The 25547-nt window shown below is 43.8% G+C and overlaps 2 protein-coding genes across 3 annotated transcripts in view; both read right to left on the reverse strand.

Moving 5' to 3' along the window:
• Positions 1-2168, reverse strand: part of kif7 (kinesin family member 7) — a 31729-nt gene extending 29561 nt beyond the window's left edge. Inside the window, exons 1-2 of one of the 2 annotated variants that reach the window (XM_079497937.1) lie at positions 2072-2144; positions 1904-1940 (exon numbers count right to left, since the gene is read on the reverse strand). The gene's annotated coding sequence lies outside the window, so the exon portion shown is untranslated. Of the gene's footprint in view, positions 1-1903; positions 1941-2071 lie in introns of both variants that reach the window. The other variant, XM_079497936.1, reaches the window with a different exon arrangement.
• Positions 2169-11131: 8963 nt separating this feature from the next.
• LOC306920457 (uncharacterized protein) lies at positions 11132-24141 on the reverse strand. Its single transcript, XM_079497215.1, has 14 exons — positions 23703-24141; positions 23049-23129; positions 22431-22817; positions 20968-21069; positions 20400-20632; positions 19741-19919; positions 18482-18575; positions 17797-18171; positions 17129-17246; positions 16558-16649; positions 15689-15803; positions 14110-14352; positions 12821-12997; positions 11132-11956 (listed from the first exon to the last, which is right to left on the reverse strand). The coding sequence occupies exons 3-14, from the start codon at positions 22498-22500 to the stop codon at positions 11757-11759; spliced, it is 1998 nt and encodes a 665-aa protein (XP_079353341.1). The 5' UTR covers positions 22501-22817; positions 23049-23129; positions 23703-24141; the 3' UTR covers positions 11132-11756.
• Between the last annotated feature and the right edge of the window lie 1406 nt (positions 24142-25547).

Below are 25547 nucleotides of genomic sequence, written 5' to 3' on the forward strand. Positions count from 1 at the left end.
TGGCACCCATAACAATCAATCATCAAGTATCACATATGCAGAATAATGCCCATCAATAAAGTTATAGAACAGAATACCAAAGTTTACGAAAATGACCACATAGAAATCACCTATTGAAAAAGAAAATTGATCCAAACAACTGGTATGCATGATGAGAGGACATCAGGCTTACACCATAATACAAGTCAAGTTAAAAAATAAAATAAAAGGTTGTTGATTTATACCATTTTAGGCGACTCTCTTTAGTCTTTTACTCGTGACTGAATCATGGACCCACCCACAGCAAGAAACGTTTTGACAACATCAAAAGTACACCTTTTTGGCCCTCAGGTCTTACTGGGTTAACACAGTGGTTCCTAACAAAAAGAGAAATCAGACGTCTGCCTGGGACCCAAACTAAAAATAGCAGGAGTGATCTTCTATTTTCACTCATTCTTATACATTTGTTTTCTAATTTAGGGAATGTTTTTAATTATTTGTATTTTATAATTGGCCGCTGGCCCCGGTGGAGTCTGCGGAAGTGTCTGGTGCTGGGAGTCTGGTGCAACACACAGGTCCTGGCTCTGCAGCGAGGGAGCCGCACCTGGTGAGAGCAGGAGTGGACCTGGTGAGACGTAGGAGAGGCCCGGACAGGAGTCCACCCCCAGTGCCGGCAGAGTAGTTCTGGAGCAACGGACTGTGGCCCTGTCTTTCCCTAATGGGACTGACCATGGGTAGCGAATGGGACGTAAAGTCGGGACTTGATCACCCCGGCTGGGTCACCTGAGTGAGGGGTATGTTGTTGCGAGACCCGAAACCCCGATGACCTTGGGATACATCACTGAGAATACGTCCTCAGTGCCATGTTTTTTCGTTCACTCGCGACCCACAAAAAAGACAGTGGTTTAAAGCAAGGTCAGCCCTAATCCTGTATTGTATTGTTTGTGATAAGAACACAAGCCCTCAAACGCAGGAAATCCTAACAGCATTCAGATTGAAAATCTGCAAATGGACACTAACGAGGCCATTTGGTTCCATTTGTACATTCTCAGAGTTATTTTACAATATAAATTGGGGGTCCCAGAGATGCCATTAAATGGGGGTCCGAGGCCTAATGCATATCAAACTGGGGGGGGGGGGGGGTCCTTGAAATTAAAATGGTTGAGAATCACTGCTGGAGCTGTAAAAAGCTTCTCTTATGGGGTCCCTGACACACATCTTTCCAAATATAGCCTTTGAAATGGGGGTCAGCAGGTCCAAAAGTGTCGATTTGGGGGTCCTTCCCTAAGGTCCTTCCTTGACATGAACCTGTTTGAGAACCACTTAACTACAGTACTCATTAATCAAGAGTCAAGACTGAGCATCCTTGCACCAAAAACAGCCACCTCTTGGGTCACATAATATGATAGGTTACTGGTGTCGGTGTTACGTGTAGCACCCAGAGCCATGACTCTGATAGGTAGTAGGACCCCTGCTGCGCTCTGACCTCCCTGTCGCAGACTGCCATCATGTTACTAATACTATTCTAGCTGATGTGAATGGACATACTTTAATGCATCATTCATTTATGTTCCAATGCCACCGGTGTGATGTCGCTTGTAGAATAGATGGTCGCCTCTTTTAAAGCGACACGGTGGTGATACGACGGAGTACAGTCTATGCGGAGTACGCATGAAGTTGTCTTTCATCATCAGTCACACCAAACCATGATCAGCGATGGGATCATTGGGATGGGGTTCGCCCGCTAACTAACCAACTAACCAATAAACCAACCAGTTCGTTAGCCAAGTTGGCAACTTGTTAATTAAATAGTTTGCACCCAAACTGTTTGTTGGACAGCTATGAATATGACGACACGACATCACAAATCAAATTTATAAAGTTTGTACATACATGCTGTGTAGCTAATGCTAGTTGAACGTACCTCTCCTGGCTAGGGGCTACAGTTAGCCTGTTAGCAGCTGTCTCAACAACAAAAGCAAAACAAGGAACATGAGGCGGTCTATAAAACAAAATGCTGCTCTACCCTTTACAGCTAAACCACACCTTTAGGTCAATTAGTTATCTTCATTTAATAGTAAACAATACTCACTTTGCTATGTTGCCTTATTACTTGCATACATAGTTCCTAGAATCCTAACTTCCTAAACTAGTGTGTGGTTCGACTGCTGAAGAGTTTTGGAAGTTGGGAATCAGGGGTGGAGCTCTTTTACATTGGGGGTTGCCTCACTTGCCTCCTTAGAGTATATATGAAGCTTGCCTCCCATCTAATGTTGTTGTCATCTAGTCAAACAGTTACAGTACAGCCTGGATAATGCAGACAATATGACTGATATGACAACTTGATTGATTGATTGATTGATTGATTGATTGATTGATTAATTTGAATTTGCAGGGGGGGAAAGCACAGTAAAGTACAGTTCAATACAAGGTCTGTTTTAAGCGGATTTAAACCCAAGAAAGCCTATGGCTTTTTACAATTATATATGCAGAACATCATATAAACACTTGGGGGGGGGGTTCTTCTCTTCTTCTTTAAACCTTTTTCAAATTGCAGCCACCTGTAGGCCTAAGTGCTCTTTTAGGGCGTTTTTAAAGGAGAGCAGGGATACACTCCTTTAAAGAGCCCATTCCATGACATCCAAAACATGTAGCCTACAATATCATAATGATAATTTGTGGGGTGTGTCATAGGCCCTTTAAGACTGTTAATGTTATTGGGAATTCCACATTTTTGTGGCATAGCAGGAGAACAAATTAAACTGCCAATACGATAATATCCTCCTATAGCTAAAGTGCAGTTGAGCTTATAGGACTAGATAGTACAATCCCTTAGATAATCAGAATTTGGCATCGAGTGGATAGCCACGCCTTCGGCCTGGTAGAGACAGACAGACAGACAGACAGACAGACAGACAGAATGGGTGAATACAGTACAGGGCTCAGTCCCTGGCCCCTGTTATCCTTGGATCTATGTTTGGATTTGGATTAGCCAACCTCCTTCATAATTGTACACATTGTTGTCTCCACCAGGCCGAAGGCATGGGGAGAGAGTATGTTTTGCACTCCGTCCGTGTGTCCGTCCGTGTGTGTGTCCTTCCGTCCGTCCGTTACCAGCTAATCTCCGGCACCGTTAACCTGGTCGATGCCAAACTTTGCACACACACTCCCTGGATGCCAACGATGAACATTTTCCAGAACGGCCTGTTATAGCGCCACCATGAGGCAGCTTTTCACAGTTTTACCTAAAACTGCACCGATCTGCGTGAAACGTTGCATGCACACTCCCTAGAGGCCAAGGACAAACCTTTGACCTGCATTTTCCGCATCTGCCTTTTATAGCGCCACCAGGAGGCCGACTTTTGTAAAACACATTTTCTGATATTACTCCTCCAGATTCTGTCCAAAAATCTCACAAATCGTTACACAGTATCTCTATGGTCATGTGCTCAAGTCGGATCTGTCCGATATTTCATATTCCATCCTAATTGGCTATAATTGGCTTTCACAGTTTGTAAGATTGCCCCGTTTTTAACAAAAGCCTCAAATCATAAACACAGCATGCAATTTACGTGAAATCTTTCACACATTTTCTTACTAGGCTGAGGAATATATCCCACCCTTTTCACATTGGCCTGCTATAGCGCCACCAACAGGTTGATTTTTGCACAACACATTTTTGGAACAAAATGCCTCAAATCATCCAATTGCCATCAAAGGCGTATGAAGAAATGGCAATCGGTACACATGATCTCTGTAGTCATGTGATCAAGACGAGTCTGTTGGATTTCTCAGATTCTACACTGATTGGCTAAGATTGCCTTCCAAAGTTTTCAGGAGTGGCCCGTTTTGTACAAAATGCTGCACATGTCCTGCTCATCCAGAATTCTATCCTCAGAGATGCTATGAGTGATCTGGCTCTGCATTTCCTCAACAAAATGAAGAATTGTTGCAAAAACAAATACAAAAAAACATCCTAAACATTTTGCCAAACATCACACACACTCCTATCCTCCTGGTGGAGACCTGTGCCCGGAAGGGCACTTTTTCTAGTTCATTATTGTTTTGTTTCAGTATAAAATATGTGCTCACAAACAATACAGACTTTTCGTTATGAATGCTGCTGCATGGATAATTAGGCTCCTTTGTTAGTTTCTGTTAATGAGCAGTACGTATTTTGGAACATTGAGGAAGACTATGATTTGTTGTTAAAACAACACAATCATTTAGTCTTCCAGAACATTCTAAACAGATTTGGGATATTTCACGTTTATGTTTCGGGTGGATCCAAATGTCACCTTTTATGGATTAAATAACATGCATGAAAACAAGTAGCCTAGTTATTCTAAAATACAATATAATGAAAAACAATAAACATTTGAACTATGTTAAAACAAGTCACAGATGCAAATAAAATATTGGGTTACATGAAACCGGTGCATTCACAATGTCTCTATGGAGCCCGATCGAACGGAACCAGTTTCAGAGAGTCCTGAAGTTTGTTCCATCAATCAATCAATAACCCTGGGAAGACTTAATAATGTCACAAGGCTCTAAATCCCACTGCCCTTTCCCCATTGAGGGGGGCAAATGTTATTTGCTTTTGTCACCTGTGTCCCGCTATATAGTGGCAGCGCTTGAGGAAATTGACAGTCAATTCCAGAAATAAAATTCTCAGTCCAATAAAGAACACGGTTGAACAAGTGGACCATGTAAAGCAGCATCCCGTAAAGTGTAAATACATGACATTACAAAGTAACAGATATAGATGTAAATGATGTCTGCATGAACAGTATACCTACTCTGTTGCACGACTGTGTTGTGTATAATTTAAGCATAATAAGGACATGCCCATGTAAACTACTGTTGCTAATTTAACACAAGGTTACAGGTTACGATTGTTTAACCCATTTAGACCTAAGTTCGATTCTACAAATGTCTTCTAAATCCTGACAGTTTTCTGAAAAACCAATGTTTCTCAAGCTCTAACGCCCTATGGCGGGGGGCACGCTGGTCCATAGCTCTAACGCCCTATGGCTGGTCCATTAGAGCTATGGACCAGCGTGCCCCCCGCCATAAGGCATTAGATCTATGGACCAGCGTGCCCCCCGCCATAGGGCATTAGAGCTATGGACCAGCGTGCCCCCCGCCATAGGGCATTAGAGCTATGGACCAGCGTGCCCCCCGCCATAGGGCATTAGAGCTATGGACCAGCGTGCCCCCCGCCATAGGGCATTAGAGCTATGGACCAGCGTGCCCCCCGCCATAGGGCATTAGAGCTATGGACCAGCGTGCCTCCCATAGGGCGTTAGAGCTATGGACCAGCGTGCCCCCCGCCATAAGGCATTAGATCTATGGACCAGCGTGCCTCCCATAGGGCATTAGAGCTATGGACCAACGTGCCCCCCGCCATAGGGCATTAGAGCTATGGATCAGCGTGCCCCCCGCCATAGGGCATTAGAGCTATGGACCAGCGTGCCCCCCGCCATAGGGCATTAGAGCTATGGACCAGTGTGCCCACCGCCATAGGGCATTAGAGCTATGGATCAGCATGCCCCCCGCCATAGGGCATTATAGCTATGGACCAGCGTGCCCCCCGCCATAGGGCATTAGAGCTATGGACCAGCGTGCCCCCCGCCATAGGGCATTAGAGCTATGGACCAGCGTGCCCCCCGCCATAGGGCATTAGAGCTATGGACCAACGTGCCCCCCGCCATAGGGCATTAGAGCTATGGACCAGCGTGCCCCCCGCCATAGGGCATTAGAGCTATGGACCAACGTGCCCACCGCCATAGGGCATTAGAGCTATGGACCAGTGTGCCCACCGCCATAGGGCATTAGAGCTATGGATCAGCATGCCCCCCGCCATAGGGCATTATAGCTATGGACCAGCGTGCCCCCCGCCATAGGGCATTAGAGCTATGGACCAGCGTGCCCCCCGCCATAGGGCATTAGAGCTATGGACCAGCGTGCCCCCCGCCATAGGGCATTAGAGCTATGGACCAACGTGCCCCCCGCCATAGGGCATTAGAGCTATGGACCAGCGTGCCCCCCGCCATAGGGCATTAGAGCTATGGACCAACGTGCCCACCGCCATAGGGCATTAGAGCTATGGACCAGTGTGCCCACCGTCATAGGGCATTAGAGCTATGGACCAGCTGTAATTTGCATCTGTGTTTTGTATCCGTGTTTCACATCTGTGTTTTGTATTTGTGTTTCAAACACAGATGCGAAACACGGATACAAAACACAGATGCAAATTACAGATACAAAACGCAAATACAAAACACAGATGTGAAACACGGATACAAAACACAGATGCAAATTACAAATACAAAACACAAATACAAAACACAAATACAAAACACAAATACAAAACACAGATGCGAAACACGGATACAAAACACAGATGCGAAATACAGATACAAAACACAAATCTGAACTTGTGGATACAAAACACAAATGTGAACCTGTGAGTTCACTCACGTGAGTTGCAAATCTGAACCTGTGAGTTACAAATCTGTAATATTTGCTGTGAGTCTTTTGAGACTATTCGGACTCCATAGACGGCAGACTGCTGGGTGAGGTCGCATCTACCTGGGTGACGGCAGACTGCTGGGCGAGGTCGCATCTACCTGGGTGACGGCAGACTGCTGGGCAAGGTCGCTTCTGCCTGGGTGACGGCAGACTGCTGGGCGAGGTCGCACGCATCCGCCCTGGGTGACGGCAGACTGCTGGACGAGGTCGCATCCGCCCTGGGTGACGGCAGACTGCTGGGCGAGAAGCACGCATCCGCCCTGGGTGACGGCAGACTGCTGGGCGAGCATTGGCGCTTTGGCATGGGGGGGGGGGCTCAGATCAACATATGGAATGAATTCTGTACTGGCCATATATGGAGCGCGGGTCCAAAAGGAAGCACGCACATCTCCAGAAATTATACAGGTGCTGAACATAAATATACGTACAATGAAAAAGAAGGGTCGTCCGCACACTGTGTATCTGCTCCCAGGAAACTTTATTTAGGTACAACGTTTCGACCCCTTATGGGTCTTCGTCAGGTATGACCCGACGAAAACCCGTAAGGGTCCAAACGTTGTACCTTGTACCTAAATAAAGTTTCCTGGGAGCAGATACACAGTATGCGGACAACCCTTCTTTTTCTTTTTTTTTTATCCCATGATTTTGTAACCCATTTTTCACCCCTGTGTCAATTATCTAATGTGATCCTGGGCTCTACACACCCTCATGCCAACCTAGTCCCCATATATGGGGGACATGGGGAGAGCAACGGACTCGAACTCATGCTTCCTTCATGCCTGAGTGTCCAAGTTGCTCCTTTACACGTGACAGGGGGGATTTTCCCTGGTTGGACGTAGCGCGTGGAAGGAACACGTTATTCCAACCAGTTCCTTTCCCCTCCATCAGGCGCCCCGGCTGGCCAGGGGGAGGCAGTTTAGAGACCAGGATTACTGCATGTTTTTTGTGAGGGTACCTACCCTAGGGGACATGGGGAGAACATGCAAACTCCACACAGAAAGGAGAAACCCTTCTTTTTCATTGTACATATATATTGAGCGTGTCTTGAGTGTACAGGGTTTGATGAGGTCATATCAACATATGGAAGGTCAGTGTCATGATCTTCATATATGGAGATGGCCATGGTGGTGTGACGTGTCACAAGGTGTGATGTCACAAGGCGTGACCATATATGGAGGCGTGATGTCACAAATGTGCTGAGCAACCTCCTTAATCCAACAAGTAGTTTAGTTTTCAAACCAGTAGATAGGCCTACTGTTGTTTGGGTGTGGTGTTGGCCGATTAATAGAGAGAAAATGTGAATCAGTCGGAGCAGTTCTGTGACTGGTAAATTCCTCAGAACAGATTGAATTCGTTGAATCGAGACTCACAACCCCTCGTCGGATCTAGGTGATGATCCATTCTTCTCCATGTATGGTTATCCAGGGTTAGATGAGGTCTTCATATATGGAGATGGCCATATATGGTGGCGTGACGTGTGTCACGAGGCGTGATGTGACGGCACGAGGCGTGATATCACGAGGTGTGATGTCACGAGGCGTGACCATATATGGAGGCATGATGTCACGAGGCATGACCATATATGGAGGTGTGATGTCACGAGGCGTGACCGCCGTATGGAGGCGTGATGAATTGATGTTTTATTGTAATTAATTTCCTGTACTAGTATAATGTGGTGTTGCAATAGGTTTAATCCATTTTGGGCGGGAACCCCTTTTGGTGTTTTAAGCATTATGTTATGCTTTAGCTGTTGAAAAATAGCAGATCTACAAGTTCATAGCGCGGCACTCGGTGCCGCGCTATGAACTTGTAGATCTATTTTTGAAAAATCGTGAAAATGTGCCTCAAATCTTTGAATATATATTCTTTCAGAGTTTCAGTTTTTAACTCAAATCTGTGCTTCTGGAGGGTCCCTGGAACATATTACATATAGGCCTACTGTAATTATTGGGGTCCTTGACATGAAATATTGAGAACCACTGATATAGAAACATTTTTCAGAAAAAAGGCATTTTAAAAATATTCTTTTTAAATTTCGACGTCAGGCCTAAATGGGTTAAAGGTCTATTCATACTCCAGTGTTAGGTGGTGGTGAGTATAAACAGAGAGATGTGTTCGGGTGAGTGGCTTTATCACCGTGTCAGTATGAATATAGGCCTTAACCCATTTTGACCTGAGATCCGGTTCTACAAATGTCTTCTACATCCTGACAGTTTTCTGAAAAAGCTATGTTTCTATGTCAGTGGTTCTTCAATTTTTCAAAAATAGCAGACCTACAAGCTCGTAGCGCGCCACTCGGTGGCGCGCTATGAGCTTGTAGATCTGCTATTTTTCAATAGCTAAAGCATAACATAATGCTAACACCAAAAGGGGTTCCCGCCCCCAAAATGGGTTAATTCCTAATATGATCTGTCACATTGTCTAGATTGAAATGTCCCTTCTGAGAAATACAAAAAAGAAAAATGGATTAAAAACTAGAAAAGTGTGTTCCTCGGAGCATACAATACATCTCCGCCAGGGCCAGGCCAGCCCTCCTATACAGGGCTGTTGTCAGTTCTCCTGCAAGACTCCTCTCAATGTATTCTTACCTTACTGACCAGTGAGGGGATCCTGTGCAAAAAATAACATTCTTTGTTTTTTTTAATTACTTTTAGATGCCATTTTATCACTGGAAAGATTAGCCTCTAAAAGTCATGTCATCAAGGGATCATTCCCAATAAATAATTTCAATATATTGACGGCTTTTGCCATGCAGTGCCCCATGGCTGTGGAAGTACAGCACCACTCACTTCAGACAGGTCTGATTTTTTTCTTTACCTTGGGTTTATTCACTGGTAACAAAAGTATGCAGTCAACACAGAGGACAAAACCATTGCCACTGCAGACGGGACGGTGCTCGAACCAGTTGAGGACTTAACACATTGAGAGCCCACGCAAAACTGCCCAAAATCACTTTCACCTAGAAAATCCATTCACATTTTTTATAATTCAGCTGACTGTGGAGACACATGCTGGAACTTTTTACTTTGAAATGTTTTAGTTTGAGTTATTTAATTTAAACGCCAAATGCATTCTCAATGGCGAAAACACAAACTTTGGCACCACCTGTTAAAAAAAAAAAAAAAAAAAAAAAAAAGTGTTTTGATTTTTCTGATTTTTTTTTAATAAAAAAAAATAAAAAATAAAAAATAAATAATATATATATATATATATATATTTTCAAAGACGTCCACAGACGTCTTGGGCTATGCACGTGCGGTAATACCCAGGACGTCCACAGACGTTTTGGGCACAAAATGTGTTAAAGTACCTCGGGGCCTGGACTGCCTCAACTGAACAGGATCTGAAGGTTCGGAGAGCACTTGCCTGGAAAGCCTTGCACGGGATAAGGAGAGTGTGGAAATCAGATATGGGAGAAGACTTCATAGCTACTGTGGAGTCAGTACTTCTGTATGGGGCCGAGACATGGACCCTCACAGTACAACAGGAAAAAGCCCTGGATGGAGTCTACACAAGAATGCCAGAAGGTGTCACATGGACGGACCGCATCAGAAATGTGGACCTCTATGGGGACCTACCACGGGTCACGGACAAAGTCAGAGAGAGAAGGATGAGGCTGGCAGGGCACTGCGTCAGGCACCCAGAACTTGAGGCAAGTAAATTGACCCTATGGGAGCCAACCCAGGGCAAAGCCAGGAGGGGAAAGAAGCGTACCACCTATATAGACGTGCTGCGGCGCGACAGCTTGGCTGACAACACTGCAGAGCTCAAGAACCTGATGTTGGATAGGAAACTGTGGAGGGCAGCGATCCAGGAATCCCGAGTTGGTGTTGGCTAGACCTCACTCTCGCAGCAACTAACTATCCACTGGTGCTACTGTAAAGCACTTTATACTAATAGTTATCTTAAATATAGCTGAATTATTTATACCCCTACAAACATGACATACTTAATCCATTGAGACCTGGAACGCATCCATGTCACGTTAGCGTTTAACCACATTAACCATTAACCCATTTTGGGCGGGAACCCCTTTTGGTGTTTTAAACATTATGTTATAATTTAGCTATTGAAAAATAGCAGATCTACAAGCTCATAGCGCGCCACCGAGTGGCGCGCTATGAACTTGTAGATCTGCTATTTTTGAAAAATCGTTAAAATGTGCCTCAAATCTTTCCGAAAATGATTTTTTCGACGTCAGGCCTGAATGGGTTAACACTAGTTAATGGTGGAAAGGTTTTACTTAAATAAAAGTATCAATACTGCAATATAGAAATACCCTGTTACAGGTACAGAATTCAAAATGTACATGAGTAAAAGTACAAAAGTATCGGTATCAAAATGTGTAGACTGGTGCGCTCCGTTATATGATTAAAGACGGAACTTTTGATTAATCTCCGTCCTGGGCGCGCAGCGGGATTATTTGATAGGACAGACCTCAGTTTTTGCCGCTCGGGGTGTTAACAGACCGCTGTCTAATCAAACACTGTTGTCTGTGTTGGTTTTATAAAAAAAGATTATCCAACAGTGCAGCCATGTAAACAAACAATGTAATTTACAGCTGAACAGTAGTATGCTTTAGAACACTGGACACACTATACTGGACAATACTTTTATTACTATAAGCATAAATGTGTTTTGTTGCTGTGCAAAAAGCAGGAAATACATGGGAAGCAGATCACTATTGAGAAAAATAGTAGCATAAGCAGAAGTCTGCATAAGGCAACAATTTCACTCGTAAAAACTCCACATGTAGTCTGCATAAAGTAACAATTTCACTGGTAAAAACTCCACAACAAATCCACACCAAGGGTGGTAATCCAAAATAGGAAAAAGCAGTCCGTCATCAACAAAAGTGTTCCAGTGTGGCTGAATAGCACTCTGTGTGCATAGGAGTGAGAGAGCCAAATTAGATGGTATCCAAGCCTGCAGATGTCATTTGCTTCTGTAAGTCCCAAATACATCTCGTCATATGGCCAGCTTTAGAAACCTCTGACACGCCTGGGCCGTGGCTCAGCGGTCCAGGCACCGTGGCTGGTAATCCAGTCTGGCAGTGTGCCGCGGGTTCGACTCCCGATCCCGACGGCCTTTACTGCATGTCTTCCCCCCATCTCTCTCCCCATTTCCTGTCAGCCTACTGTCTGTCCCTCCATAAAAAATAAATAAAATAAAGACGAAAGCCACAAAAAAATAAACATTAAAAAAAGGAAACCTCTGACACAGGCTTTTGCTGATTACAGTTAGTCATCAGACATTTCAGAGTCAATGTCATATTCAGTATCATCGTTGTCGTCCAAAACGTCGATGTTCTCTGCTCCAGACAAGACCTGCAGGTAACGTTCCCGTGTATGCTTCATCACTTCTCTGATGTTCCACAGCTTCTTTTGGTTGATGCTCTGAAGACCATTCAATCCTTCTTCACTCAGGCCCCACGGTGAATCTTGGATGTAGAACACAAGATAAAGCCTGTATTAGTAACTTTAACAACGGTCATGAGAGTAGCCTCGGTACACACTACACTAGCTTTTATTTTCGTTCGCATTCAGCTCAAAAATGAAATATCAGTGAACCAATATAGAGCGTCGCAGTCCCACCCCCTACCAGGGCCCATGAAATGATTCCCCGTTCATTTTCCTCATAGACATTTCAAAAAGTATTTATTTAAAAGACCTTTTTAAGCCTCGTACAAAGCCAACTCGAGTTGTGAGAAATCATAACAAACACAATTTTTCAGGCCGAACAAATAATTAGAAAGAAGAAGAAAAACGGCAGGTTACAACACTTTTTTTTTCTTGTTTTTCTTCTTTGTAATTATTTGTTTTTGTCCAAAATATTGTGTTTATCGTCATGATTTGTCACAACTCGAGTTGGCTTTGTAGGTCGCTTATAAGGTCTTTAACCCATTTTGGGCGGGAACCCCTTTTGGTGTTAGCATTATGTTATGCTTTAGCTATTGAAAAATAGCAGATCTACAAGCTCATAGTGTGCCACCGAGTGGCGCGCTACGAGCTTGTAGGTCTGCTATTTTTAAAAAATCGAAGAACGACTGACATAGAAACATAGCTTTTTCAGAAAACTGTCAGGATGTAGAAGACATTTTTAGAATCTGATCTCAGGCCTAAATGGGTTGTCTGTGGGAAAAATGCATTGGGAAGCATTCCCTGGGCCTGGCGTCGTCATGAAAGGGTGCGGGACTGCGACGCTCTATTCTCCAGCACTTGCTCCATGCACGCCCACCCCTCTAGACCAGAAAGCGCGCTGGCTGGCTGGGGCCAGGCTAATGAATTATTATCGCAATACATACCTTTCATTGGCTCAGAAGAAGCAACGCAGGACAGCTCCGTCAGGCCGTCGGCACGAGTCGAAAGACATTTCCAGTGGTGTTTCATCTCCGTCACAAGGATCCTCTTCTCTTCCTCTAGTCTCCTCACAGCCATGACCATGTCGAACGCCTTTCTCTTCGCCCTCAGATCGACAGTTTCTGGAATACATTTAAGACAAAGATTCACAGGGAGAATGAGTAGGATTTGCCAATTGCCATTTTGTAAACACATCAATTAAAGTTGGCCACTCCCCCAGCTCAACAAGCAAGAGAGCATATGATCAACTAGAAAACAGGTCTCCACCAGGAGGATAGGAGTGTGTGTAATGTTTGGCAAAATGTTTAGGAGTAATATAATCATGTGTGTGTGTGTGTGTGTGTGTGTGTGTGTGTGTGTGTGTGAGAGACGCGGCTTGGCCTGTTGTAGCGCCACCATGAGGCTGATTTGAAAACTGTCAAGTGGCATTTCTTCCTCAGCCTAGTGGGAATATGCATGCACAGTTTCACCACAATCGGACGCTGCGTTGAGTAGTTGTGGCGATTTGTACAAAACGGGTACAAAGCGGGCTACTCCTGAAAAGTTTAGAAGCCAATCGTAGGCAACGAAGGTGGATTATGAGAAATCAAACAAACCCGTCTTAATCACATGACTATGGAGAGCATGTGTACTGATGTGCGTGAAATTTAGATAAAATCGGAAGGAGTAATATTAGAAAATGTGGCGCTATAAAGAGCAGATGTGAAAAATTCCAGGCAAAGGTTTTTCCTTGGCCTCTAGGGAGTTGGCATACAAAGTTATCCACAGATCCGTGCAGTTAGAGGTAAAAACACTTTTCGGCCAGTTATAGCGCCACCATGAGGCTGAGTTGAAAATGTTCATGTGGCATTTCTTCCTCGGCCTAGTGGGAGTTCGTTGAATGGCTCTAGAGAGACTGTGTACCAATTTGCGTGATGTTTGGACAAAATCTGTAGGTGTACTGTCCAAAAACTTGTTTTGCACAAAGAGGCCTCCTGGTGGCGCTATAACAGGCCGTTCCGGAAATTTTGGGGCAGAGGTTCATCGTTGGCATCCAGGGAGTGTGTGTGCAAAATGTGGCATCGACCGGGTTAACGGTGTCGGAGATTAGCTGTTCACAGACGGAAGGACGGACGGACGGACACACACACACGGACGGAGTGCAAAACATACTCTCTCCCCAAGCTTTCGGCCTGGTGGAGACAATTACTTATGCGTTGTTATGAGTCAGATTTGTTGATAGTCAAGTACATACCACTGTGTTCCAGCTGCCATGGCCACGCTTTCTCGGCAGACAGGATGGAATCCATGCACAGGTGTTCTGTGCTTGGAACCGTTCTGTTGTATTGCTTCACGACAGAAGACAGGATCTCCTTCTCCCCCCTGATCTTGCGGCGGATGCTGGCACGACCTTTGTTACCGGCCATACTCCCCTTGAGACTCGCCACCAGCATCTCAATTTTGGTTTCCAAGGCCTCGGGCCCATGTGCATCCGGTGCTGCAAAAGAAGAAATAGGTGGGTTGCCACGATAATTGAACAAATATTCACAATGTCATTGGAAAACTGCAGTAGAGGATCTAGGTGCTCATGAAGGAAAATAAAAACAAAAACTACAAGGCACAGGGTAGGAGACAATGTCAGTGGAAGCTGACATTAAATTCTCTACTGAGGTCACCTGGCAGAAGTGTATTCAGTATTTAAGTCCGACGTCATTTTGTAGTGCCACGTTACGTCCGGGTCCAAGTGGCACCAGCTCCCGTCCTCATCTCATTGTAAATAGAATATCTAAACGCGTGAATCTTTTTACAATGACGTTATTTTTCAGAAAGGAAGCCATTGAGGGTTAAAATGGGTCTTAATGCTTCCAACTCGAGTAGAATTATTAATGTTTTGTACAAGTTTCCATGACAAAATAAAATATGATGTGATGTGGAGACAATAAAGACTATATATCATTATTATTGAAGGTGGTAACAGTCCATTTGCTCAGTAAAATATTTCGGGGGCATATTTAGAATGTTTGCAGGCTTGAGTATGTTGAATCTAGTTTGCATTAATGAGGATTTAGTTGACACAATGAAATAAAATGGCGATAGTATTCCGTGTGGGGCAGACGGCCTGTCACAGCCAGATTTGGGAGAGCAGCGCAGCTTTGTTGTTGCGAGGAAAGCGGTAAATGAGACTTTCGTGGTTGTTTTCGTCTCAGATTTAGTCCGACGGAGCGTCACAGTATAACTCTATGGGGACACAAAAGCGACACAAAAGTAGGACCCGGAAGTATCTCAGGAGGGGGCGCTCACGTCACAGCTAAAATACTGAATAGACGAATTCAGAAACGGGTCTCATGGTCGCAGCTTACATATTTCCTGTAGGCGGACTCGACATAGCTGCGGGGTTTAAACCCTCACCAGGCGCACCTCTTCTACTACAGTGAACGGTAGAGTGACTGATGTTAGTCTGCCTCAAACGTTACTCTTTTAACTGCTTTTTACTAACACTAACATTACAAAGATGCCCAGAACATCGAGATGAACCCGTGTAGTTTATGGCTGCTCCAACAGTAGTGGCAACATAAAGAAAAAAACAAAATATCCAACGCGGTGGCTGAGACCAGAGCCATTGAGTAATGGTTGAGACGAAGCAGTGAAAGGTCCTGAAAGATACCCAACGTCAGTCTTACCCAATACCCAATCTTTCTGTTTTATGAACACAAGGCTGCTGTACTTTATACCTCATACTAAGCATTTCAAGTATGAGGTATAAAGTACGGAAATACGTAAGCTGCGACCATGAGACCCGTTTCTGAATTCGTCTATAGTGAGAACAGCATTACCTTCTGCCCACTCCTTTACGTCCTCGACCCACTCTTCCAACTGGCTCTCTGCCGCTGCAAATTGGACCTTCATTGACTCGAGGTTCTGCAACTGGCTTTGAAGATCTTTGGTGGTCTACGATGACAAAGATGTAGTTACACTCGGTGCACTTTAGCCCTGGTTGCACTTTATATTTAATGTAGCATTTGTATCTTGTGATAATGTATACGTATGTCTGTTGTCATGTATGTTGTACTGTTTGTAATGTCTTGAGAGCTTTTATTATCTGCTGTAAAACGAAGTGCCCAGTTTGGGACATATGAATAAACTTGACCTTGACCTTGAAAGTATCATAGCCAATAAAACATAGCCAACACGTGTTGTTTTCGTCGACTAAAACTAAGACGAAAAATGTCCGTCGACTACCTTTTTTCACTGACAAAAACGAAATGGAAACTAAATGAAAACTACGGTAAGCTACGATGACTAAAACTAAGACTAAATATAGACGATTTCGTCAACAAATAAAAACTAGGAAGGGACTAGTGGACAAGAGATCCAGTATAAGTCATTTTACACTTGGTTGCATGCTGGAAATAGCAGATCTACAAGCTCACAATGCGTCGCGCTGCGACACGTTGTGAGCTTGTAGATCGGCTATTTTCAGCAAGTGTAACATCAGTCATTACGACAGCATCAAGGCCCGCCAAAAAAAACATTTTAGTCGACTAAATTAACCGTAGATTTAGTCAACTAAAACCGCCTGACATATAGTCGACCAAAATTAGACTAACACTAAGACATTCCAGGTGACTAAATTAAAACTATTCAAAAGACTATGACTAAAACTAAAATCAAATGTTGCTGCCAAAAACAACACCGTCATTACCTTCCGATATCGGCAAGCCAGTGTGGTTGCCAGATTGTCCCTCTTTTGCCGATTCCAGTTCATAGCCATGAGAGTCAACATGTCGTTGCGTCCTGCCAAAAGAAATTGATTAATTATGACATTATCATAATATTGTGTTAACCCATTTTGGGCGGGCACCCCTTTTGGTGTTTCACGCATTATGTTCTACTTTAGCTATTGAAAAATAGAAGACCTACAAGCTCATAGAGCGCCACTCAGCTTGTAGGTCTGCTATTTTTGAAAAATCGTGAAAATGTGGCACAAATCTTTGAATATATTCTTTCAGAGCGAACATTTTTAACTCAAATATTTGCTTCTGAGGGGTTCCTGGAACAACATATTTTCAGATGGGGGTCGGCGGCATATTACATATCATTTTTGGGGTCCTTGACATCAAATATTGAGCACCACTGATACAGAAACATGAGGTATTTCAGAAAACTGTCAGAATTTAGAAGATTTTTTTTTAAATTTCGACGTCAGGCCTAAATGGGTCAACATCCTAAGTATACTTATGTGAACAACTAGTGCTGTTATGTGGTCATCTCACCTGCTTTTGACATGTGTTTTGTGGTCACTGCGATCCTAGAGAGGAAGGCATCGCTCTGCTCCACTTCCTCCCCTAGTGTTAGACCAGCCCCATCCTGATACTGCCCACTCCATTTCACCTGAATATAATTAATAACAGCAAATACAATGCTCAGATGATGGTGACATTCACTGTGTACTGGTGTTCAGCAGTGATGTTTTCGTCGACTAAAACTGAGACGAAACATGTTTGTCGACTACCTTTTTTCACTGACGGAAACTAAATGGAAACTAAGCTATGGTGACTAAAACTAAATAAACTGACAATTTCGTCAACAAATAAAAACTAGAGTAAAATGTTAGGAAGGGACCAGTGGACAAGAGATCCAGTAGAAGTCATTTTACACTTGGTTGCATGCTGAAAATAGCCGATCTACAAGCCAATCTACAAGGGCTTGTGTAAAAACAGTTATTACGATGTGTAAAAACAGTCATTACGATGGCATCAACGCCCGCCAAAATACATTTTAGTCGACTAAATCAACTGTAGATTTAGTCGACTAAAATCTTATGATATTTAGTCGACTAAAACTAAACTAACACTAAAACATTCCAGGTGACAAAATTTGCTACCAAAAAAACCCACTGGTGTTCAGATAGTCATTCAATGCAACGATACCGTTTCCTTACCTCACATTTGAAATCGTGGGCGTTGGCATGAAACACGGACAGGAAGGGCTTCATGTTCAAGAGATGCTTCAGCTCTGGACACTTATCGACAACTTTTTGGAGGTAGGGCCAATATTTGCAGGTCATATCCATACAAAAGAAACTGATTTTTTGGCTACTGGCCAGCTTTCGTTGCAGGTACATGGGGTAGGCATACATGTCTCGCCCGTACATGTTCAGGGCACAGAGTAGCACTCCGTGTCGACACACTGCGAGCTCCAGTCCCTCTTCATCCATATGTCCTTCATCCAGAGGTCTGCCAGACCTCTTACTGGTCGCTGACCTCTTCTTTCTGGCCGCTGACCACTGCCCTCCACAAACGCCTCTTCCAGGGACCTACAGTATGGAAAATGGAAGATGAAAACCTTTTCGTATGAGGGTATTGTAGTCGTGCACGTATAAAGTAAAGTAAAGTTTTTTCTTTATACGTTTTTTTTTAAGTTAAGTTAAGTTTTGTGTGTGTTGTGTGTATGTGTTTTTTTGTGTGTGATACAGCTGCGCCCTCTGGTGGCGGGCGGGTGGTGTTACAGCGTGACACACAGACAGACAGACACACACACACACACACATAGGTCTGCTAGGTCTCATAGTTAGTGCTCACTGCGTTCGCAATCACTGCGTTCACAATTATAGTATACACTCTTACAAGCGTTGTCTTCTGGTGTATGTGGTCCACAAATCTTGTCACGTCTTCATCCTTAGCTATGAAGATGCCATCGAAGTTGGCCTGTTCCTCAGATCTAAAGAAAACAAAAACATACAGTTTACAATATCTTACAGTATGAGGTTACTTGGTGCATATTAGACACCAACTTATTGTCTCCACCAGGCCGAAGGCATGGGGAGAGAGTATGTTTTGCACTCCGTCCGTGTGTGTGTGTTTGTGTCCTTCCTTCCGTCCTTCCGTCCTTCCGTCCGTCCGTTATCAGCTAATCTCCGGCACCGTTGGCCCGATCCATGCCAAACTTTGCACACACACTCCCTGGATGCCAACGACGAACCTCTACCCCAAATATTCCTCAACGGCCTGTTATAGCGCCACCATGAGTCCGATTTAGGCAAAACACATTTCTGTAGATAACTCGTACACATTTTATCCATACATCACACAATTCGGTATACACTATCTCCATAGTCATGTGATCAACACAGATCTGCACAATTTCCCATCTTCCATCCTGATTGGCTAAGATTGGCTTCCAAAGCTCACATGATTGGTCCGTTTCGAACAAAATGCCACAAATCACAAACACAGTGTCCAATTTCCATGAAATTATACACGCACATTTCCACTAGGCTGAGGACGACATTTTTTTCCCAAGTCAGCCTCACGGTGGCACTATAACAGGCCAATTCCTGTTTTTACCTATAACTGCATCGACAACTTATGTATGTGCACTAGAGGCCATGGAAAAACATTTTCCCTGTATCCCTCCACATCTGCCGGTTATAGCGCCACCATGAGGCCGATTTCTGCAAAACACATTGTTTATGTTAGTCGCACAGATTTCATCCAAATCTCACGCAAATCGGTACACATGATCTCTGTAGGCATGTGATCAAGACGAGCCTGTTGGATTTCTCAGATTCTACACTGATTAGCTAAGATTGCCTTCCAAAGTTTTCAGGAGTAGCCCGTTTTGTACAAAATGCTGCACATGTCCTGCTCATCCAGAATTCTATCCTCAGAGATGCTATGAGTGATCTGACTCTGCATTTCCTCAACAAAATGAAGAAAATAGTTGCAAGAAACAAACAAACAAAAAAAACATGTTTATATTACTCCTAAACATTTTGCCAAACATCACACACACTCCTATCCTCCTGTGCCTCCTGTGCCCAGAAGGGCACTTCTTCTAGTTAGTAATATATATATGCTGTTACAATATACTCGTATAGAAGTACCTGGCTGCACTCTTGAAGCGATAATGTTCGCGATTTCCCTCCAGTGATATCGCAGCCATTTCCGGTGTGCACGCAGGACACGCGAATGGCTCCTCCTTGCAGAGGTTCTCCAGCTCGTGCTGCACGGCTTTCCACTCGAAAAAACTCTTCTGGAAGCTATTTCTTGAAATCGTCCCAGTCTATTTCAAAAGAAGTAAAATCAACAACTGATAATGTGCAACACATAGATTAATGTGCAACAAATAGATTAACAGGAAATTCAACGCACATGACAAACAGGTAGGTTAACCCATTTTGGGCGGGAACCCCTTTTGGTGTTTTAAGCATTATGTTATACTTTAGCTATTGAAAAATAGCAGATCTACAAGCTCATATCGCGGCACCGAGTGCTGCGCTATGAACTTGTAGGTCTGCTATTTTTGAAAAAAAACGTGAAAAACGTTTTTAACACAAATCTTTGCTTCTGTGGGGGTCCCTATATAATATAACATATTTTCAGATGGGGGTCGGCGGCCAATTAAATATATTTTGGGGCTCCTTGACATGAAAACGTTTGAGCACCGTGACCACATAGGGTTTTTCAGATAACTGTCAGGATTTAGAAGACATTTGTAGAATCGTCCTCAGGTCTAAAATGGGATAATAAGTTCAATACTCACACGTCCAAAGTGGACACTTCTCTGATCCAGCATTTTAAAAAATGCCTGGCAGGACAGCCCTGGCGATGCCATCTTCATTTGTTCGAATGACACGAAAACATCTGTGGCATAAACTGTGGTTAGGGTAGCACTAGCAGGCCAGTAGCTCCTATTCATTAAGTCGTCCACTCCAGCAGTCCACGTGGCTTTGCATGCCTCACAACTCAGGCCAGGCATGCTGAGACCATATAGTCCTAGAAAGAACACACACACACACACACACACACACACACACACACACACACACACACACACACACACACACACACACACACACACACACACACACACACACACACACACACACACACACACACACACACACACACACACACACACACACACAGTAAAATGTAGCAACTTAAACAGGGTTAGGGTTCTTTGTACAGTCAGTGTGGCATACATTAGTCAATAGCAAGTGATTGTATATACATACCGATGACAAACCTTGTGCAAATTATTGAGTGCAGAAATATTCTTTCAAGATGCTTTTTAAAAAAAGGACAAAAAGAGCTCTTTGGTTCCTTACCATCCATTGTGACCAGAGAAACGGACTTCCCTGGCTTCACGCTCAATGCCTCTTTTGGACAGCTACAAATGGTGTCAGGCATCTCCACAGGAACAAGGCGCTCTGAAAAACACCATGCACGATGTGAATTAAGATCATGAAAGTCCAATGGGAAAGACATCATGATTGCTGGAACCTGAAGAGACTGAGGGCTCGATTTTCGTCGTCGCCCGTTACCCGCGACGCGGCCCGCAAGTCAGCCGCTGCCCGAAAATTACAAGTATAGGAGTATTTGCGAGGTGTGGTCATGGGCGTGTTGGCTTGCTTTCCCCGAAATTGCTATTTTGGTCACACATTTGAGAAGGCGATAGTGAAGTTTATCTCATCCATAGCTAGCAATAGTTCAGCACAGGCCAACATAGATTTGTTCTATTTTTTTTAGAAAGAGAGTTGTAAGATTAAAAAAATAATAATAAGTCGCCCCCCTTTAAAAACGCCTTTGGCCTGGATGGCAATAAGTACTTGGCCAAGAATGAGTTTAAAAGCATTTCCATTCATTGCGCGCCTGCGATGGAAATGTCCGCGGAGTCAGGCTGCTTCAACTCCTTATTCTCCTACGCATCCCTTTGTATATTTTCCTATAATCAGCAGAAGTGAGTGCCTGCTGTGACCAGTCACTTCCTTGTGTCCATTGTGTTTATATAATTGTCTAGCTCAAAGAAGTTATTTGACTTGTGCCAGCCATTACGCGTGATTCCATTTGCTCGTTCGGTTTCATCACAGCGCAGCAAATGGGGATTAATACGATTTCACAACATTTCATTTTCGCTTGATACCGTTTCGTAGAGACGGCCTACACGCACGATCTATATACCAAATGAAAGCTCACACAGATCACACTGCACTTTGAAATGTTAAAAATGAGCGAAATCTGAGCGAGTTGTGACTCAATTAAAAGATGTGTTCTTTGCTATGTGCGCTGGGGGGGAAGAAAGAAAAACGCAGCACAAGTGAGACTTCAAGGCAGCCTTAGACCATAAGGATATGAAGCAATATAGAACTGGGCATAACGGGCAACGGATAAGGGATCTCTTAAAGGCAATATGGCATGTGGCACGGTGATTGGTTTCATTATTGTAACGCCCAAAACACACCTATGCATAATGTAACGGGTAGCGGAGGTGTTTTAGGGATTTAGACAGGTGACCAAAATAGCCACTTTAGTGCGGGAACGCCCCTTCCCCCACTGCTAAAACCCCAAATAGTGTATTTAGAATGCTCGAATGAAAATAGAGCCCTGAATCTTTTCTTGAGAAAGGTCAAATAGATTCAATGACTGCATTGCTGAAAAGCCTCGGGAATCCGATTGACATGGGGCATTCAAAATCAAGCAACAAGACAATAAAGCATTGTGGTCCAACTAACACGCTTAACGTATCAGAACTGAACAGGTTATGGTGTGCACTCACAAACAAAGAACTTACCACAAGGGCAAGGAGCCTTATCCACAATGCAAGTGGTTGGAGGCAATGGCTGGTAGACCCCGGCGGTCATGGCATCTCGGTTGTGGAGCACATATCTAGAGTGCGTGGTGACGTCACATTCGGCGCAGAGGAAGGGGCGTGGTTGACAGTTATGACAGCGAACAGCAGCTGGGTTGGTGGCACACTGTTGGCAGATGTGTGGTGGGGCTACGTTTTCTGTTGCCGCTGCACTGTCCACTGGACGCGGTCTCTCTGTCCGCCACCTCTCTGCAAAGGGACGCTTTCGTGTGTCACTGGAAGCCAGGAGAGGAGCTGATGGTGTCGGTGCTTCCTGAACCTCCTCGCCTGAGGCAATGTTCAGTGAGAGCTGGAGCTCTTGTATGAAACCTGTATGTATGTATGAAAATCTGTTAAAATAGTATGGAATATTGAAAAACAAGACTTTGTTGCAATTTACATGATCAAAAGTGTGATACGTGGAATGTCTGAGAAAAGTGTAGTTGCCAATTATCCTGGCAAATTTGTAATACAAATGTGTAATTAACATTTAAACTCAATGACAGATTATAACAATATAATAATATGAACGTATTGCTTTGTACTAAATGAAATACACACCAATAGCCACCTCACAGCGAGTGGCAGGAACAGTCTTGCGACGAGAACCTGAACCAGGATCAGCTTTTCTACTTGGACCAGCTGTTAACATAAATGGAAAAAAAAAACAGAAAACACTCATATTAACAACATAAGATTGAAAGATTGCCTAAGGCTAGTGGCAGCCTGGTTATTGACCTGGGATGAGCTTTGGGTTTGAACCGGTAAAGTTCAGATTAGTAGTACTGTTGTTATGGACCTGGGCCGGGTGCCTATGGATAATTCCATTTCTACTTCTAGTTGAAAAACAATAAAGCCTTTTTCATTATTAAAGCAAAAAAAAAACCTCTTTAAACGTCTTTTTCCATTTTTACTCTACAAATCCTAAAACATTAAAAGCACACCAGAGTGCCTCGTTTTTCGTTCCTTTTCATTCCTTGTGTAATTTCTTTGAGCTGTAGAGTAAAAATGGAAAAAGACTGGGTTTTTTTCCGTTTGTTTGCTTTAAATGAAAAACGAGTAGAAATGGAATTATCCATAGGCACCGTACGTACTACACTTAATTCCACTCTTTCAATTATCCAGGCAGGCACTAGTGACAAATTGATTTGACTGTCTAAATAATCAAGATCTCCAAAATATAAAATATATATATAATGCAATAACAATACTGACCCTGATTTGACCGTTTCCTGCTTGATCTGGGCTTCTCTTCTGGGATTCCATCGCCATCTTTGTTAGGTGCCTTTGTTAAGCAAGGTGCCTTTCCTTGCCTTGCCTTCTTTGCTGGTGGGGGTTTCTTCGATGGTGACTCAGGGCGAGGTGCCTTTGCCTTCTTTGCTGCTGGTGGGGGTTTCTTCCATTGTGACTCAGGGCGAGGTGCCTTTGCCTTATTTGCTGCTGGTGGGGGTTTCTTCCATTGTGACTCAGGGCGAGGTGCCTTTGCCTTCTTTGCTGGTGGTGGGGGTTTCTTCCATTGCGACTCCGGTGGAATCAAGTCATCGACTTCTTTTAATATTCCCTTCTGGGTTTTTCCATCAATATCTTTGTTTACCAACTTTCTCACACGGCGACTCCGCCGAGGTGCATCAATATCTTTTAATATTACCTTCAGTTCTGGAAGTTTCGTGGGCAGATCTTTTGAGGCACTCATGGTGACGAGTAAAAACACAGACAACGGATAGACGAGAAAAACAAAAGTACGTCACACACACACACACACACACACACACACACACACACACACACACACACACAGAGAGAGTGCGAGGGAGAGAGAAAGACAATACACGTGGCTCTTAAAAGTGCCTTTGGTTTTGTGTTTGTTGCTTTGGCAGAGGTTGGTGGACAGATCTGCAAGATAGAGCAAACGATTACGAATTTAACACCCTACATTGTACAAAAGTTAGCCCCAACATGACTGGTCGAAGTACGAGCGTCATGTGAACCATGGCTAGTTGGCTACACAAAAGTAAACACAGCCTTCATCTGGACCGACTGGACATGCTAAATTGTTTAGTGGCAGCGGTGGCCGAACGGATTGCGGAGTCTTGATACCGGAAGGTCGCCAGTTCGAATCAGCGGTCCGACACGTTAAAATTACCACCGCTGAAGTGCTCTTGAACAAGGCATTGAACCACTACGATGAAATGTTCTATGAGCAGGGCCTGGCTGGAAACAAGTTCTTGAGCTTAGCCCAGATACCCTGGGTAAATATAGTAATCATTTCATTACTGCCCAAAAGCTGCATACACTGACTGAACCAACAATGGATCATACTCTTGATTCCACTTGTACACTCTGTGTACAAGTTTGTGTTTTGCAAACAAAGTCCATAAAGGGCATATGATAAATATGAAATATACAATTCATGGTTTTGATTGATTGAAATATTTATTAACAGTTTGCAGAATTACAGTACATTTCAAGCACAAACTCAATACAAAGGCTGTTAACTGAGTGGACGACCCAATTAAGCATTACACTTGTTTACAAGAGGGTCCACCGTGTTCAATTCATCAAAAAAGCACTCGTTTTTGTTAACGGGTCGCGCTGCTGCCTCCTGCATTATGTGCAAATTCGAAACAGGTGGTACGCTGGGCCGTTCAGTAACTTATGACGAGTGCTTCCAAACTCCAGCACTTAGAAAAAGAATCACCTGCACAGAATTTCTTGACAGAAAGTAGCTCATACCATGTCTACGGGGGATTTTTATGAAAAACAAGCTCGGCAGATTGAAAGAGGATAATTCAAGCTTGGACTACAGCTGCAATGTTGGTGAGTTTAACGTTGTTTAAGACAAGCAGATCATAAACCAAATTGGATGTGTGGGGAGTCAATGGAGGGTATTGCAACTCTAGATTCATCCCATTGTAAACAAATCTAGAGTTGCAAATTGCGGCTAACAGCCCCGCCAACCTTCTAACATACACACCATAGAGTAGGGGGATACACACCTCAATATGTTAGCAATCATTCCATGGCTGGTTCTGTCGTTTTATGGTCCAGATTAAAGATGTA

This window comes from Electrona antarctica, assembly GCF_951216825.1.
Source record: "Electrona antarctica genome assembly, chromosome: 3".
In the NCBI taxonomy this organism is placed as follows: domain Eukaryota; kingdom Metazoa; phylum Chordata; class Actinopteri; order Myctophiformes; family Myctophidae; genus Electrona; species Electrona antarctica.

Coding starts and splice junctions, on each gene's coding strand:
- LOC306920457 (XM_079497215.1), bottom strand. CDS start 22,500: ATGACCGCCGGGGTCTACCAGCCATTGCCTCCAACCACTTGCATTGTG. Junction 20,633..20,967: donor TTCTCTGGTCACAATGGATG/GTAAGGAACCAA, acceptor TGTTCTTTCTAG/GACTATATGGTCTCAGCATG. Junction 11,957..12,820: donor TTCTTCTGAGCCAATGAAAG/GTATGTATTGCG, acceptor TCTACATCCAAG/ATTCACCGTGGGGCCTGAGT.